This window comes from Spinacia oleracea, chromosome 4 (genome assembly GCF_020520425.1).
Source record: "Spinacia oleracea cultivar Varoflay chromosome 4, BTI_SOV_V1, whole genome shotgun sequence".
In the NCBI taxonomy this organism is placed as follows: domain Eukaryota; kingdom Viridiplantae; phylum Streptophyta; class Magnoliopsida; order Caryophyllales; family Amaranthaceae; genus Spinacia; species Spinacia oleracea.
This window is the reverse complement of record NC_079490.1, coordinates 127,852,064-127,871,661: the sequence shown is the minus strand read 5'-3', so window position 1 is coordinate 127,871,661 and position 19,598 is coordinate 127,852,064. Positions and strand designations below refer to the sequence as shown.

The 19,598-nt window shown below is 37.1% G+C and overlaps 1 protein-coding gene and 1 pseudogene across 1 annotated transcript; one reads left to right on the top strand and one right to left on the bottom strand.

Moving 5' to 3' along the window:
- Positions 1 to 1,782: 1,782 nt before the first annotated feature.
- On the bottom strand, positions 1,783 to 18,755 carry LOC110788233 (protein ECERIFERUM 16). The gene is made up of 4 exons (XM_021992867.2): positions 18,267 to 18,755; positions 14,187 to 14,296; positions 12,110 to 12,214; positions 1,783 to 3,414 (listed from the first exon to the last, which is right to left on the bottom strand). The coding sequence occupies exons 1-4, from the start codon at positions 18,637 to 18,639 to the stop codon at positions 2,611 to 2,613; spliced, it is 1,392 nt and encodes a 463-aa protein (XP_021848559.1). The 5' UTR covers positions 18,640 to 18,755; the 3' UTR covers positions 1,783 to 2,610.
- LOC130472468 (glutaredoxin-C9-like) lies at positions 2,071 to 2,481 on the top strand (annotated as a pseudogene).
- Positions 18,756 to 19,598: the final 843 nt, after the last annotated feature.

The following is a 19,598-nucleotide window of genomic DNA, read 5'->3' as shown; positions in this document are numbered from 1 at the left end:
AACATTATACTGGGCTAGGTGTAATATTTTTGGCCTTTGATACATCCTTTCCTTGGAAAAGGGATTTGATCCATATTAGTTAAACAATTGACCAACTAGTTAAGCATTGAGACCAATTAGTTAAACAATAAAACCAATTAGTTAAGCAATCGAACCAATTAGTTCAGTAACTGAACCAATTATTTAAGCAACCGAACCAATTAGTTAAGCAACCGAACCAATTAGTTAAGCAACCGAATTCAATTAGTTAAACAATTGAACAAATTAGTTACGCAACTGAACCAATTAGTTCAGTAACGAAAAGAATTAGTTAAAGTAATGGAACCAATTAGTTAAGTCTAAAATTCAATTAGTTAAGCAATGTAATCTATTAGTTAAGCAATTGAACCAATTAGTTAAGCACTGAAACCAATCAATTAAACAGTGGAACTAATTAGTGAAGCAAGGGAGTATTTGTTAAGTCTGGAATTCAATTAGTTAAACAATTGAACCAATTAGTTATGCAACTGAACCAATTAGTTCAGTAAAAAAAAGAAAGTATTTATTAAGCATAAAATTCAATTAGTTAAGCAAATGAATTAATTAGTTAAGCCTTAAATTAATTAGTTAAGCAAATAAACCAATTAGTTATGCAATGTAACTAATTAGTTAAGCAATGTAATCTATTAGTTAAACAATTGAACCAATTATTTAAGCACCGAAACCAATCAGTTAAACAGTGGAACTAATTAGTGAAGCAAGGGAGTATTTGTTAAGTTTGTTATTCAATTAGTTAAACAATTGAACCAATTAGTTAAGCAACTGAACCAATTAGCTAAACACTGGAATTGATTAGTTAAACAATGAAACCAATTAGTTAAGCAATCGAAACAATTAGTTAAGCAATGAAATCGATTAGCTAAATAAGTTCAATTTGAAAGTTGTTGACTTTTTTTCAGGTGACCGGTCATAAGGTCTGTTAAAAGAAAATGAGTGTCAAATGTTGGATCAACTAGAGATATCTTATTAGTGGGATTGTTATTGGAAGACCGGCTAAAGGTTGGATTATTAAAATTATCTTTTCCTTTATTTATGCATAATTCGAGAGATTAAGAGTCAAAGTCATGTATTGGGGAACGTAAAATTTAGCATGGTGCAATACTTAAGGAAAATAAGAAGTAATAAAGGTACGTAGGAGAAAGCTAAGGTGAGACTGTGAGAGTAACACCGGAGCAACTAAGCAAGTACAACCGGAGAAACTGTATGGCAGCCGGAGCAACAAGCATGTATTGACGTCTCTAGATAGAAATTATGAATTAATTGAATTTGTTTACCATCATCATTTAGAACACCAAAGATCGTCTGGGCTTACAAATAAAATTAAAATAAAATAATTATTATAGCTAATTAAAGTTTTGTTATGTTCGACTTATTTCAGATAAATTAAGTTTGGATAATTTTAGAAAAGTTTTTCTTAATTTCAGATAATATAAGTTCATAAACAATAAGTTTTTTTCCCAGACATTTTCACACACAAATAAGTTTATTCCAGACAAAATAAATTCAGATAATATAAGTCGAATAAAACGGACCCTGAGTGCTGATTTTATAAACTACAATCAAGCACAAGTCCAATCATTTATGTAAGGGTTGCTTGGATTGCAAAAGCTTCCAAACATCAAAATCATAAGAAAAATCCAATCACGGAAGATATGCTCTCCTATAGTGGTATGTATAACTATAGAAATTGGTTATAATTCCAAAATAAGTCTAGGTTCGGAATTATTATGAGCAAACCGGCCAAACTATAAATTACTGAAGGCAATTGTCATTATTTAAAACAAGAAAAACGGTGACAAAAAAGAGTGACGTAATATGACACCAGCAATTACATAATGACGTAATGTAGCACGTAGTCCGTAATACAGATAATATGCTTAACTGCCGTTGACAAAAAACTCTTCTTTATAAGTACTGGAATTCTATAGTGGAGTTTCAATCTATATACCCAACAACACAAACTCCCTCCTCTCTATCTCTATCTGTATCTCTATCTCTATCTCTCTCTCTCTCTTAAATTAAGCAAGAATAATGTACCAAGCACTTCCCTACAAGGCATGGCACACAACTAACTTATTACCCTTGAACGACCTTCGAAACACGTCGTCGTCGAATCTTTCGGTGATGAAATGGGGGGAGAACAACAACATTAAGAGCCTGGTTGAAGAAAATGCAGTAATAATATTTGGGCGATGTGGATGTTGCATGAGCCTTGTTGTACGACGTTTGCTCCATGGTCTTGGTGTTAACCCTGCGGTACGTTCATGACGTTGATGAGGAAGAGGTGGAATTTGTCATAGATGAACTCAACAAAGTGGGCTCTAAACGTGGCACTGACTTCTTTATGAGCTTTCCGACGGTATTTATTGGTGGCCGCACGTAATACATATAACCGGCGAGTTGACTCCTCTTCTTAAAGATGCAGGGGCCTTGTGGCTCTGATTCTCTAAACAACTCAATATCGAACTGCCCCTGTTTTTCTATTTATTTTTTATTTTACCTAATTATAACTTTGACTTAGCCATCTATATTTAGGAGGCAATCCAAAGGAGTTACAGAGAGAAATTACGATCATATAGTATCCATCCACGAATCAAAATCTTCCTGAATCTTGGATTTGGAAGTGGTTTCAGATAAAGATGATGAAGGCACCTGGGTGGATTGGAAAATACCATCTGTATTTTTTGGGTTAGATGTTTCTGCAAGCAGGTCATCAAGCTCATCATCAAGGCTGGTGGTGATGGGAAATGCAGGTGCAGATCGACCCAATAAATGTTGTGTTGGAACTCCATGAGTTGCAATTTTTCCGGTCATATAAGATGCACAAGTTCCTGGTTGATTCACTGGATTATCAAAAAGCTCCGTCTCGTTAAATGATCCAAGAAGCATGTCAAGCTCTGCTTCTGCAGAAGTTGCTTCAAATCTGGACAATGGTCTTGTATTTTGCTCTGTGACGACACCAGACTCAGGCTTCTCTATCTCATCCAGAAATTCCAATTTGTTCTTTGCAACCTGCTTTGTAACATGACTAACCCGTCCTACATCATCTAATTCGCTCTTTGCAACTTCCTTGCTACCACAATCAACATATGCTCTTTCTCTACAGTCAAGAAATTCCATGTCATCTGATTTCCTTACCCCTAAATATGCTTTAGATTCTGATTCTGATTCTGGTTTATATGGACTATGCCGGCTACTAACATTTGAGGAACACGACATACCATCTTTATCTAGATCATCTTGTCTCTTAGCCATTTGTTCCTCTTCCAAATAAAGAGCAAGTAACTCACCGAAACTATCAATTCTTTCAATCTTCCGTGTCTCAGATGTCCGACAAGACGCCTGATTATCAGCCTCACTTGCATCCTCGGCATGCTGCAACATTGAACCAAGGGGAAAAGACCATGTTAGGCTCCGTCGTTCTATTCGACTTATTTTGTCTGAAGTGGAAAATGTATGAAAAAAACTTATTTTTTTCTGAACTTATCTTAATTGGACTTATCTGAACTTATGTTGTCTGAAATAAGTCAAAATAAGTCGAACAGAACAAAGCCTTAGAGTACTAAGTGATAAAATATTCTCCACAACAATTGAAAAACAGCTATGCAACTATGATTTCAGCTAGGAGATTCACAAGGCTCAAAACTTTCAACCAATGTTTGGTTGTTCATCACATTTAGGATACCTCAAAAATTCTCTTATGATGTTAAAATTATTAATGCTTCAACTTTGTAGACCTAACAAGATTGGCTCATGCCCGACTACGAAATTCAAGTTTCCTGTACTGTACCAGATACAAGGTAAATTCATTCCAAACCACAAACAAGTTCATTCCTTAACTGAAATAATCTAAATCCACACCCAATTTCTCTAAAATTTTCGTAAACGGTATATGGTTCCAACCGATAAGGTGAGGATTCTTAGAAGTACACATAGTACCCTTTCTAAAGTCACAAAATGCAAAGCCAAAATGAACTTAGGACATGTGCCCTAGCATTGTTATTCAATAAGACAGCCAATTAGCTAAAATTGAAAAGGAAATGGACACCTCGAGGATAAAGAACCAAAATATACATAAAGGACAATTGGTGTTTCAAATGGGCTTAAGTCATATAGTGGTCTTAGAAACAGCATAAAGATGGCTTTGGGCTGTGCCTCGTGCCCAGCCCATGTACCAGGTTTGGCTAGGCCTGACCAATAGCTATGTGCCTTGCTGCAACTTTTAAAAAGGTGGCCCAGGCACAAGCTGAGCCCACGTGCCACATATCACTTATTTTGTTGCGGTTTGTCTTGTCCTGTGCCTTCTTGTGCTAGCACAGCCAGGGCTTGGCAACCACAATAACATATTCTGGTCTAAATCAAGTGTCATAATAAAACTAGAGCATCCTGGTCCCGTGAACATATAGTTGAACATACATTATAACGATGATGAACATATTTTTTTTAAAGAAACCATTTCTTTGTGGCCATGATTATCTCATAATCCAATAATTTTCATTTTCTTCCCTTTCATTTATTCTCCTTTTGATGCTTTTTGCCAACTCAAGATATGCCATTCAACTTCCTGCGCATCCCAGACCCCACTTTGTAAGGAATTCATTAAAATGTAGTTGGTCTCTGACTCAACAGCATTTGCATTTTCCAATTTCTACTTCTATTCTCATTGTTTTATAAGCACAAATTCCCCTTCTGCACTACCTAGTTAAATTTTGAACAAAAAGTGTTTCCCCTCCTCTCTTCCTAATAGAATTTCAATGCCATTTCAGAACTGTAGCCACCCACCCAATTTCTGGGCTAAATAGTCAGATACTCATACCGCCACAACATTTGCGATGATACATAATCAAGCCTCCAATTTCTTTCAGAACCTGCCATTGTCCGTGATTATTCTCCTCACCGTCTTCTCAGTCTTTCTCGCTTTTTACAACACGATCAAGTACCACATAGCCCCTCCACCAAATTCTCTCACCAGGAAAACCCACAGAAGATAAATTGATACAAAACCCCTTATTGAAGCTCTCTCAAACAGGAACACAACAACTTTACCCACGAAAAGAAAAATGAATATTGAACCCCCTTGTTCAATAAACCCAGTCTACTCCAAATGAAATTTATTGCTTGATTTAATGAATTGATTTAATACACCAGCAAAATGCTTGATTTAATGCACCAGCAAAATCATTTGATCAAATGAACCAGAAAAATGCTTCAGCGACAATATTTAAATTTATGCCCCAGAAAAATCAGAGTAATGAAGCTATGATAATCTTAAAGAAATAAAGAACACTGATCAAAGCAACAAGAGAACTGCTTCTAGGTTCTAGCGACTTTATAAAGAATCATCATTTCTGAAGGTGTCCTTTCGCAATCTTTTTGACAATTCCCCTTTCTGTTTCCCCTTTATTTTTAAAATTTACCCAACATGATTATAACGTGTAACAATTGAAGACAAATTTCTCTTATACACTCATTTAGGCAGGATGAGACCAAGCCATTTTCTGTTGCAACTGACATAGATTAGTGAGCCATGGACTAAAAAGTCCAAAAGGGAAAGAAAAGTGGATCTCAGTTAACATGAAAAAAAACCAAGGTATGTTAACAAAATGCTGCACTAGAACGGACAAAATCGTTGAACTCTAAGCCACTCTGGAACACTAGGATAAGAGAATGGCCATTGATAGGAAAACATATGCTGGTCAAATAAAGGAAATATCGTCACATAAAGGTTCCTTGTGTATTCAGAAGCAAAACCATGAAAAATAAGCAAAGTCCACAAATTATCGGGAAAATTTTCAGAATATGTATAGACCGTGGCTAAAAATTGAGACAATAAAGAAGCATTTTTCTATGGGATTAGAAAACAAAAATCCGCCTTAAACGAGTTCACAATTATCCTCCAAATTTCCTCGAACACTGCCAACAGTTAGAATTACCAATATGCTAAGATTCACATCTGGATTAATTCCTACTAGTGGTTAAAGACTTCAATGTTTGCTCTAGAAAGCTAACAAAAGAACCAATGGGTATTTTCTTTCCAACATGAAAGAGGTTCCCTACCACTCCCTCCTCAAAACCACTAGCTCTCTAGGCCAAATTTAAAAGAAGCCTCGTTGAAACAATGAGTTCTTTTGCTAGGCAACAACTGCCACAGAATATATTTCCCTCAGTCACAGGTATATAAGATACATGTTCTAGTTCCCTCAAAAAAAAAAAACATGTTCTAGTGGCGGGCTTGGCCAATTACCAAACTTTAGAGAAATGCTATTTCCACTCGGACCAAGACAGAACTTAGCAATCCGAGGCTATCGTCCACTCAGCCATCTCTCTTACATGTATTTGGCAGAAAATGAATTGTGAAAAATGTCTATACGGACGGCACCCACGATAGACTCTTGGATTCCACGTAAGAAGAAGGCCATATACCATATGCATGAGAAACTTTTAACACATAAATGCGAAATTGATGTTCATCTATTGTACCATTTTCCTAATCAGCCTTCTCGAGTCAAATAGTACAAGTTTTCATTGTGTTAAGGCCTTCATATAAGATTAGAATTTAAGCACAATCAACTTAAATGAAAGGAGAACCAAAGAGGGGATTGTTAAATTCGATAAGAGTCCACATAGAAAATACGGAAACCAAATGAAGGGCCAAGAAGGATTGGGTACGTCAAAAAGAAAGCCATATTTAGCTAATGTCCACTTGAAAAGGATTTGAGATCTCAGGTCTACTCGGGGAAGCAAGGTGCAAACAATCGAGATAATAGTACTCATAAAGTCAGAATAAAACATTTTAAGATGGGATATTATCACGAGAGATGCAACAACATGTAAGCAGACGTTCTCCTATTTTACTTGAATTATGAAACAGATCAATACTCAAAATTACAAAGATTTCTACGACTTCCAGATGGATGAGCAAATTGAATCTGGCCTTGATATATGCAAATTGCTTCAAAGTTCGTTTTTATTTCTTGATAAGAAAAGAGATCATATTATATTAATAGAAGGAAAAGAGGAGAGCAAACAATGAGGACAATTGTCCTCTGATCTAGAAAGAAAAATTACGGATTGCACTAATTTCTTTGTACCTACCCAAGCGAGTAACTCTTGATAGCATCACTGGCCTTTGGCCCATAAAGATGCTTAAAATGTGACTTTGCTCCGTAATAACTCACAGGGTAACGAAACTCGTGAAAATACCTTGAGTTTCTTTCCAACCACACACACCGCATAATTGCCGTGAAAACATCGCTCCATAACAATCTCTTCTCCTTACCCTTGCCAAACCCCCAGTAATTGCAGCCAATCCACTATATCTGAAGGGCAAACCCAAGTTTCCTCATGGAGCGCAAACAATCTCCTCCAACGCTAAATTGCTTTAAAATTTCGTAGGAACTGATGACAACGTTACCCAAATTTTGACATTTACAACGTATCCTACTGTCATCCAATATCGTTTAAGAAGCATGACAATCAAACAAGACACACTGGAGATTGTTTCGCCAATGGTGAATAGCATACTCATTAAGTCATGGCTCATGAAAAGCCACAAGTTATAAATAACTCATTTTTCATGAACATGGAATAATCATTATGTACTGGAAGCCCTTCTCACAATCTGTTATGCACAATGTATCTATCAGGGATGAAAGGCCGACCGCATAGAGTAGAGGGAGTGAACCATAAAGATATTGAATAGAAAGAACTACTTTTTTTCCACTGTAACTTTTTACGGTTTATATATCATCAAATTCCCACAAATAGAATGAAAAGTGGGTCCAGACTCGATCCATCATATGAAATTCATTCAATGGGTATTGCATCATACATATATAAGACTTGCTAAATACTGAGTTGCTATCACTCTTCTATGTCAAGGACCACGACCCTTGCAGTGTATAAAAAGGTGCGCCAAATTCCTTATTTGAACTTTTACAAGGGACACCAACCCTGTAGTTTACTAAAATGTGCTTCAAGGACCACCGAAGTTGCAGAGCAGAATATTTTCACCAAAATTTATATTGAGTGCACACCCAAAGCACACTGAGGCACAAAATTGTGCAGAAGGATCACTTTCGCCTCAATGCGTCTTGAACAACTTTATACATGCATCTTTTGAAGAGATGGAATAGCAGAACCACCCAAGTCCATATTCAAAATCTACAAGGTCTCTTCTACTAAGTCACGTATGGAAAGATCTCTTGTCATGAGCCGCCTCATATGGCCCTTGAGTGCTTTTTTCCTTTTTTGGTAAGTACAGGTGTAAAAACTCGTCCGAGTTAACTCGTATTGCCCGAGTTAACTCGTATTGCCCGAGTTAACTAGGTTTTGGAGTCTGGCGATACGAGATATCCCGAGTTGTAAAGGTGATTTTAAAAACGGCGAGATTTCGGCCGGTTCAACCGACCCGAACCAATTTTGTCCGCATTAATGTTATTAGCCTCACATCTACTCAATTTTCAGCCGAATTCCCCATGTTTTCGACAAAAAGAAAGGGAAAATGGAAAGAAATGGAGAAACTTAACTGACATAGAGTAGAGAACTCAATTTTCAGATCTAAAACAAGAGAGGAGAGAGAAGGTGGACAAAGGAATTTATTTAATTATGTTACGTGCACGGTTTAGGAGAGGGGGGCTAAGGTAGGTAGTGAGTGAGGCTGACATAGGTCTTCATTTTCAAATTTCAAATTCCTAAGCAACAACCGACGGTCCGCGACAAACGCATCATTTCCGTTACCGAAGCTCCGCAACCGATACCGCATTTTTTATCTATGGTAAGCTATCATGTATATTATTTCTCAAAAAGCTTTATACAACCTAGGATAGATGCAAGGACAGGCCCTTCCTAACAATTGAAGAATAGCTAGGCTTAGCTCAGCAAGCCTTAACAAACATTATACACCAAGAATCTATACAAAGATTACAAATCAATGAAATCTTTAGTTTTTTGAAATGCCATTAGCAAGGGACAGTCTCGCTTTTAACAATGGCACCTTCTACGTCTCTCAAAATGCTCTTTATCTTAGTAGATTGGTGCCACAGTATTTATGTCATAGAGAACAAAAGTCTTCGACTTAAGCCTTCAAGGGTGGAATCAAGTTTTATCAAAGGCAGGTTGTGCTCCTTTTGAGACGAAAGAAGGACTAAGGCAACGGTTGTATTCGCATTAGCCTTATTGAAATTGGCAGCTAGGGTTGCAATTGGCTAGTAGGGTTTATTATCTAAGCGGTTGGCTAATGTTGGGAATCCAGTCATCTTGTTAGTAGAGTTGATCACTCATCTTCCATTTTCCGGAGGTGTCAGTAACATTAGCAATTCTCTCTAATGCTCGTTCCCAAACCGGTGAGGTTGATCGGCTTCTAAAGGACCAGTTCACAAAGAGTCTAACTACCAAAGCTCTTTCACCTTGTCCCGTCTTAACTCAATATAGTTATTTGTACTGGATATATTTAGGATTTTGGACTTTTCTTTCACATTTCTGAAACTTCACGATTTTTTATGCGGGATCCCTCAAGCAATTGAAGTGCAAAGTTGAATGATTCTTTGTTTTTGCAAGTAGAAAATGTGTTCAACAGTAAACTTATGGTAAGCCTTAATGCCTTCAATGTATATTTGACATCACTCAACTAGCAGCCACACCACAAATTGACCCCTCCCTCCTTGTTTCACTTTAGAATAATATCATGTATGAATAGGTCAGCCCGTACCACCTCTTGCGACCGCATTGTAGAGAATATTGAGCCTGACCAACCATGATAGCCACAAACCATCCTTACTGCCAGTGAACGAGAAACCATGATGGTCATTGGTTTATCAAAATCACAGCCAGATCCAAAATTAAATCCTGGTGAATACCATGTGATAGATTTTCAAATATAGTAAGTTCTATGCACTTTTCCCCTATAGGAATTTGTCTTGGATATATTTCGCCTTGGATTCAGTTCATCAATTTGGTTCACATTTAGATTTCAAAATCCTATTTATATTTTCAAATTTGATGTGTACTTGGAGCAAGCCCAAACCAAATAATCAATTCTTTTTTGGCAAATAAAAGCAACTTTGTTACTTACTAAAGAAAGATGATACAAGACAGATTGGAATCGATGGGTCTGGAGTAGGTATAATGTACCTAAACACTCTTTTGTGGCTTGGTTAGCTGCCATGGGTAAACTGCGAACAAGACATGATTGGTAAGCATTGGTGTTAGTAATGATGGGAGGTGCGTTTTTTGTGGAACAAATGATGAAGTTATTAATCATTTGTTTTTAAACTGTACCTATAGTATTAGATGCTATGTAGGGGTATGTGCTTGGCTTGGCATTAAAGCTGCTACAGATAGTGTTTTGAATTGTTACTGGAAGAATGGGAAAGAAAACACAAATCTAAACACCGGAGGAGAGCGGTCTTTGTTGCTTTTTCAGCTCTTGTGTATCACATTTGGCACTCCAGAAATCATACTTACTGGAATCAGGTGGTCCTTATACCTGATCAGATTCTCAGGCTAGTGAAATTTGATGTTTGTTGGAGAATCTGAGAAATGGATAGCTGCAGATATTGTTTGGTTCAACAAGTTGAAGAAAGGTTGCCCTGTGTTATCGACAGTTAACTAGGATGACATTCTGTTTGTCTTTTCTTTGTCTTTTAGCTGGTCTTGCTTAGGCTGCTGATTGTAGTTGTTGTTTTGTTGAGTGTTGTCCCATATTCCTTGTACTGCTCTCTTTTTTGGTATTAATACAATGCTACATTTTACCAAAAAAAAAAAATTTAAAAAGAAAATGATACAAAGTCCACCAAACAGTAGGGGTGGTCATAACCGGGTACCCGCCTTTTCCCGAAAAAGCAAGTACCCGCATTTGCTGGTAGTAGAAAAGTCGGCCCATGACCCGACCCACGAAAAGCGGTTACCCGATTTTGTCACAGGTCGGGTCATGGGTACCCGGATTTTAACTCCATCCCATTTGTTTACATTACAATGAGTAATCCAGAAACTCTTTAAAGAAAATTGTTGGCATAAGTTATACAAATAGCAATAGCGTGATTAACTTTCTCTATTTTTAAGAAACTTTCTCTAATCTCAAATGACACAAATCCACAATACTAAGTCATAACTCAAGAATGACTAGTTAGCTATAATACCAATACACTGCTGCATTTATAAATTACAGAATACTAATTAAAATGTTCAAATGAGGGATGAAGAATTGATGATTTAGAAATACAAACCCCCAAATTTTCATAATTTGAAAATACAACCCATCAAATTCTTAGTACCCTAAACAAACGGTCGTCAATATCTTCACCTGAACTACTTGGTATGTAGCCGTGGATCTCAAGACTACTTAGTCTAACATGGCTGATTCATGGTGGAAATTTCAAAGAGAAGGGAGAAAGAGAGAAGGTGTGTAAGGGAGATTGGTAGGCAGTGAGAAATCGAAGGGAGAGAAGTTGTGTGGGTAGTTGAATTATTAACCTTACCAATTTCGCTAAGCAATTTTTTAAAAACAAACTTGTACGAGGTATATAGTTGCGGGTATCCGGGTACCTGCATACCTAAAAAGATCGGCCCATGACCCAACCCGACTATCCACATTTAAACCGGGTCGGGTACCCGGCCCGCTTATTCTGGAAAATCAGTTTGTTGCCCGCTATTTGTACCGGGTCAACAGGTTGATGGGTCGGGTAATACGGGCCGGGTATTTTTTACCACCCCTACCAAACACCCCAATAACAATGAAAACAGAACTCCTAAACTTAGAATCTGAAAAGGCATCAGAGCTACCTCTCCCTTGCCTTCTAACAAAGGTTGTCTATTTTGTAATAAAACAAAAGAATCAAATTTTAACTCCTACATGTTCTTCCAATGTAAGGTCAAAGCATCTTTCCTGTGATTGATAAAGAAGTAAAAGCAAACAAATGAAGGAAATAGGCCAAATAGTACATAAACTCAAGTAAGCATCCAACCATGTTGATGCAATGAATCAATGCTGAATAAGAGTCTTTCATTACTAGCATGCAGAAACGAAATAATAAACAAACATCATAAGGAGACTGAAGAAAATAATACAGACCATCTCTGGAGGGAATAGATCGGGTTCAATGAAGAGTCTTTCAGCTAAATCTACTTTTGACAGCCGCTCAGCAAGATCTTTTAGATCTAAGGTCAAAAAAGGTGCCTGCAATAGATTACAAAAAAATAAGAAGACTTTTATTTAAGCATAATTTATAGATGGATTCTGATGTGGCGTAAATCAAATAGGCTTTAGAGGCATTTAAGATACTAGACATGTAATCCAAGTATTTATTTTCCCACAGCTTTCACAGTTGTCTAATTCAGCAGCCATTCCTTCATCCAATAAACACTCAATTCTACCAGTGTGGATTTAAAAAATCCATCATCTTTTCTTATGTCTTGAAAAAACAGATAAATTATCATCTGTTTAACTACAGAAGATTACAGCAGTGATTATTCAAACAATTTATTTTTCGTTATTTCCGCTTTCCCTCTTCTGTTCTTAGTTTATGGGTCATTTACTTAACTTATCTTTGGCTGCTCATTCTTTCATTCATATGTAAAGTTTCCTTCATTATTTGGCTGCTTGTATATGGAGTTGATAGGTAAAATTCAATTGCATGCAGCCCATTCATGAATTATTTAGGAAGGTTTATGTAAAATTAAAAGTTGATGACAGCAAATTCTAGCTAACTTACATGCCCTATGGATATTTCTAGTTTTAATGAAAACTATGATATTCATCTAAACTATTCTAGATATGTCAAGTAATCCATTCTCATCTCCATTTTTTTCATATTAAAACTTTGGCTTCTTAGTTTGCTTATACTTTCTCTTGTTCATTTATAGCTTTCTTGATGTAGTTAAGCACTGAGGGTATGCGTTCTTAACTTCCCGCAGTGGTAAATTCCTTGCACAAAACAGGTGGGTTCTAATATGAGCAGTTTCCTACCAGCCACCACCATAACTCCATATAAAAGACTTTCCCTATTTCTCATGGTTGACGGAGCCATTTCCTGCCAAAGTCCACTATTGCCATGGAATGAAGCATAGCAATACATTTTGTTGCCAAAAGCAAAGGCAACAAGAAATTTCTGCCAAAAATCAGCAGGAATGTGTTACCAACTTAAGAAATCTGTGTTTGGGAGCTTCAGTACACCAGTTGCATAGTAATTCACTTTACACTAATGGAATAATGCTGTTAAACTATCTTAATGAAAGATGCCACTTTTACATGGATTGGGATTCGGAAGAGGGCAAGTCCATTATAAATACTAGAGAAACTACACATACACAAAGAAATATAATCAAGGGAAAGGTGATCAATCCAGCATGGGTGTTTGCTTGTAACTGGCAGAGGGGTTATAATAAGCAGGGGTTTTAGGTAGATGCACCAAACAGTTATTGACAGAGTTGGCTAAGACAGCTGGGTATGTCAACTCATCTTTACTTGGGCGTATTGTAAAGATGAGTGCTTAAACCAGATCACTATTCCTTGTAGAACAACATCTTTAAAGCAGCATCCAGAAGTAATAAAGAACGTTAATAACTTCAAAGGCTATATACCCGGCAGTGTATCAACGATTATAGTTAAACCAGTGCATAAAAATGCCAAAACATGGTTCACATTTCAAATGATTCCATAAAAGCTCATTCAGAATTTCAAAGCAGTTTGCTACACCTCAACTTTGACAGAAGGTCACACAAAAAATACTGGTCAATCCAATGTGCTAGCACTAATATGAGCATATATACAAGATGATGAATTAAGTTCAACTTTTTAGATGGAAATGCACCATAAATTTACTTCAGAGATTGGGATGAGATTGGCATATACTACTCTTGTAATCGAGGGGATTTTATATACAAAAAGCTCCAATTGAGACTTAAAATGGTGCAAGTAACAAGCAAAATTGTGAAAACAACTTCAACAAAAGCATATCGATACTGGCCAATGATCATACTGGAAGTAAAAAGTAAACTGTCAGTAAAGGGAGAAATCACACAAGTTGATACCAAACATGGGCATGAATCATGACCTGCTTGATTTGTTGAGATATCATACACTTGAATATAATACAAGCAAAAAGAAATATAGCTCTAAAAAATCGATTGCAGAAGCATTTATTTGATACCTCTTGTAAGCCAATTGCTTCATCCTCCATGAGAAAATCATCATCCCTGTTCTGTAAAATGATCTTTTCTCCCCTAACTGCAAGCATAGGTGCCACTCCCTGATATAACTCTAGAAAGAATACAAGTCAATTGTTAAAGACTTCACCAACAAGGCAGTTAAATATAAGAATTGGATTAACAACAGAGAACATCTCTAATCAAAACTCTAAATACGATCAATTATGATTTCTCAAACATAAACATAACCTTTTTATAAGAGGAGCAGTTTATCAACACAGAGGGAAACAGCAAGAAGACAAGGTGTAATCTAGGGAGAAACGCCATAAAGAAAATACAAGTTATCCCAATGCCATCGTATCTCCACAATTGTATACAGACTAAACCCCGGGCTGCCTTAGCCAGTTAGCCCATAATGAGACTAACAAAGTTGGTTTATCCCATAAACTATCACAAGAAGAAGCAACTCTGTTAAAAGTTCTACCATTCTGTTGCAGCTAAATGGTCCAGAAGATAACCATCACAACAACCTTTTCTCCTTCAGCCAATACCCGTCAAAATGAACTTGTAACCAATTTTAATATTCGAAGGACTAACACACCCCTCTTCATGCACCACAGAGTTCTCCTCTATGGATGACATGCCAACCCGTTGTGAAGGAAAACATGTGACTATGTGAGCAAGATACAATTCTCGCTCGGCAAAGCAAACAAAATTCTGGTGCTTTTAATAATTATGCCTAAGGGCATAGCTCTCATGAAATTCTGGTGCTTTCATGATACTTTCCTTCCATAGTGAGATAGCCTATCCAACCTTCATTTTTGTAGGAGATCATTGGTATTGAACTAGTGATCCCTCGTTAATTTAGTGTCTCAAATGGGAGCTCTCAAATGAAGAGGAACCAGGGTCTTCAAAATGAAATTTCCTAATGGAAAGGCTGGGCCTGGGGTATTTAGGAGTTTTATTCAAGCAATACATAAAACATTTGCATGAAAAAACCCAGGAAGAGTCTCCCATGATTCCCGTTCATATCCTAGAATCAGTCACATTCTTTAGTTTAAAAAACTTAGTGGTTATAGAAACCATCTCCTCCAATTCTCGGTCATGGGCATTTTGCTCGCGCGCTTAAGGCGAGTCTAGCGGAGTGAACATTGTCGTCTCCCACGATCACCTCCGACCAGGCCGCAATTTTCAGTCGAAGACTCGCAGTAGAAGTACAGAAAAAATGGGGTTTCTTCAATCAAAAAACGAAGAAGATGAAGGGTCCTCAATTTTCCATATCTTGGAAACTAACAAGTTTACTTTTTCAATTCCTCTTTCCACGTGATTACTTTATTATTCTGGGAAACTGACAACTGACTTTTCAATTTCAACTTTACTCTTTTCTTTTTTTTTTTTGGATCCCCACTTTACTTATTTTACCAGCTACGTTTTTTTTATTTGAATGTACCCTCTACCATTTTACAATAACTTTTAATAAAAATCATACTATTAACTTCGCTAAAGTTTTTATATTAAAAATGACCAACGTCCCGGGAACTTTAGAGGCGGCGTTCCGCGTTCGCATTCCCGTTCCCGTACCACGTTCCAAAACGCCCCGCGTTCCATCTAACATTGGTCGAACTTCCTAAATTGACCCAATCATCACTCGTAACTTCTCTACATCATCAATAATCGGAGGAACTATAGCTATAGTTTCCACTATTGTATTATATGAAATTCAAGAATTTCGCCCTTTATTCTTGGGAAAGAGCGAAGCCATGGGCCCCAAAGTGGAATTGACCAGTAGTGGTTGGTCGAAAGGTAACTTGTGATGTTTAGCAAAAGGTTGTCGTCTTAACAAAACATTCTCCCAAAAGAAGATTTCCTTTCCATCCCCTAATTTGAACATCACTAAAGGATTGAAATATGAAGAGACCCGCGAAATAAATTTCTAGAGTAGTTGTGTGTTACCCTTCCAGCATACCACCTTCAGACTTTGGACATAAGTCACACTTGCTGTTGATGAAATTATACCAAAGGAGCTCAAGTACAAGAAGAGACCCCCATCGCCATTTACCTATCATAGAAAGATTTTTGAAATCACCTTCTCAAGCCCAACAGGTCCCTCAACCTTCGGTCAATACACTAAACCCCAACTAGCAAGACAATCCTTTTTTACCTCTCCTACTCAAGACCGCAAAAATATCGCATCATTTTCTCAATTGTATGTGAAATAGTCACAAAGATGGTTAGTGCAAGTATATGCTTGATAGAAAAGATCCAATAGTCACAAAGACCTTAAACAAAGAGGGTTAGTGCAAGTATATGCTTGATAGAAAAGATCCAATAAGTACAATCCTGGGAAATTATACCTTCTTATACCCATTTTATATTTAAGAAATTTTCGAAAGAATCAACTCCCAGAGGATTGCCCCCTAGAGCTAAAAGAACGAGCTCGACATTAGAAAACCGATCTAGCATCCAAATATAGCTCAAAACTTAATAAAATGTCCTTAAAAGCTATCCAAAGACGGAAGTGTCCCAAAAAGGTAGACATTCTCTCAAACTAACAAATAACACTACATACTTCAGATTTCCATTCCTTGCCTTATGCTTCAACAAGTAAAAATAAGAAATTATTCATAGGCAAATAACAAAATATGCAGGTTGTACACTAATAAGAACCAAAAGATCTGATGACTGGTCCCGTGTAACTCTCCATTTTGCTAGAATCTGATTTTGAAATTGTAAGTTCTGTTAGCAGACTGGTCCAGTGTAACTCTCCATTTCGAAGAGAAGCATTGGCAGTTCTTTACCTTCTAAAGTGGTTGTTGTCTAGAGAAAATAATGAGCATTCGGATTCTAAGAGCCTGCAGCCTAGCTAATATGTCAAAAATCTGAAGACTCTTCTTCTATCAAGTGGAATATCATTTGTTTAGGAAAACTTTTAGTTGTCGAAATTTGTAGGCTATTAGAAATGTTCTTAAGGAAGCAAGTGTTAATACTAGCTTTTTGGCAACAATGAACCTTAATTGTCTAGTTATGATTATTTACGAAAGAATTCAAGGCATCAACACCTCAAAGATACAAAGAAAAACTATGTCTCCAACAATTTGCAAGTACTACCAGTGTTAGAATCCAACCTTCTTTTACTTGTATTTCTCTTTTCTATTGCTTTCTAGGATCTTTCTAATAGTTATCTAGGTTTTGAAGAGAATTATTACCCGTAGTTTTTAGCTAATTCAAAATAACCCTCTATGAGGGGTATGAACCAATACCTCTCATCAGAATTTGTCTTTGCTTAATCACTTGCGTTGTTATATTGTGTTGTCGCATGTTTTTAAGCTTTCCAAGACTCGAGAAAGTCTCCCTCAAACAGATACATTCTTGTCGTCGGTCCCGCTTGTGCCTGACACAAGCACCCCGATTCGACCCTCGACCCTCGCTCTTGTCGCCAATAGGCAAGAGTGCCCATTCTGAAGCAATCACCCGCTCGTGCCCCGAGCCTTGAGATTCACTTTCCGCACAAGGCTTGCGCCCTTGCCGCCCCATAGGCAAGAGCGCGCAGCACGATCCGGTGTCAAAACCTTCGGACCTACCAATGTCACTGAATCGTTTATAACAAGCGGAATGGTCATGTAAATTCCCCAAAAGTAGAAGCCAGTACAAGAATCATCTCCTTCCATGAACTAAGTTAAGGCCTACATGGGCTGCAATCTTAAGAGAATGAACATGCCATAAACATCAAACATGTAATCCTCATAAACCATTAGAACCAATCCGGGATAAAATCCTTCAACATCTCTCACATTTAGTCAAATATCCACAGTGCAAGTAATCTATTTTCACCAACATAATCTCCTCTTCAAGCATCCAACAGAACATTATTTTCTAAGTAATTTGCCTTTTCTACCCAAATCAAAATTTCTATTGGACCCAATGACAACCCTAATGTCAATAATATACAATGTGAGAATTGAACACAGTCGGTACTACTCAGCAGTTCATGAAAGGTGTAAAAAGCCCAATTCATTTATCTACAAAAACAAAACAAAATGCATTCAATTTGTAACATATAGAATCAAAAATTGAGAAATTACCAGGCAATCTATCACCAAAAGAAGGGGAGTAATAGGTGCGAGACTCTTTAGCTTGAGCAATCAATTCACTGAAATCAGCACCTTTACTCTTGGGTATAACCCCATCAATATCACTGCCCATTTTCGACTTGGAATTGTCGAGTTGACTCGGTTCATCAGAACCCGAGTCGATTTGTATTTCTGCAATTTGTTCATCAATTTCATCTTCATATCGACCCCAATTTGAAGGCAATGAAGGTGGGGGTGGTTGAGTAGCTTTATTTTTGTCCTTGCCGTCTTTGGTTGCTGCAGAATTTGAAGAAGTTTTGGGTTTTCTCGGTTGGTGGTGTTGTGTGTGAGATCTCTTCGATTTGGCCATTGATTTTACGTCCATTTTTCTTCACTCTTTTCTGAAACCTCGTAATTTCTCCCTGCTTTCTGGGTTTGGACTTCGCCGGAAATTGATATTAGTGTCAACCTATACACTAATCCGTAAGGCCGTAATAAAGCGAACCATTGATCCCTAAATATGGTTAAAAGCAAAATAAATTCTCTATTTGCATAGATTTTAAAACTAACTAGTTTTTGGCTCGGGTGATGCTCCGAGTTACTACATTAATAACATTCACATCTATTTATATTTTTTCTTTTTGTAATGATAACATGAAACGTATAATAGCTTAGTGGTAAAAACTTTATTGTTTAAACTCAAGGTCAAGGGTTCAAACCTTACGCAAACCATGCATGTTTGACATTTTTAATAATGTATATAGTAACGCGGTTCTACAGCTTCTACAAATGAAAATCATCAACTTGAACTTTATCGGACCACGATTCTCCTTCAACTTGAATTTCCAATTCAGCATGTGAAAATAGCTTAGAATTTGCAGGCTGTGTGATTTGAATGATTGAATTATGGAACATGAGATGGTAATGTAATGCGAAAATGTAACCAATGGCGTACTTTTTACAGGTTCCGATACATCAGCCAAACCATCTTGTTTCCAAGGATTTTTATCAAATTTTTTGTCCTTCATTCACTAGAGGAAAAATCGACATGCGCTTCCCTTCAAGTGCGGCTCATTTATTAAATTGGCAGCACTTGAGAGCACAAAAAAAAAATAACATTTTCACAAGTGCGGGCTCATTTTAGAAATTTGGCAGCACTTGAATTCAAGTGCGGGATTTAAACTCAAGTGCAGGCTTATCTTACAAACGAGCAACACAAAATCCCAAAAATATTCATTTACCTCTTCTCTGGTTACTGCTCTACCCTAACTTCATTTTCCCGCTAATCTCTTTTCCCCTCTCTGGTTTCTCTCCTTCCTCTTTCGAGTTCTTCTCTGGACGCGA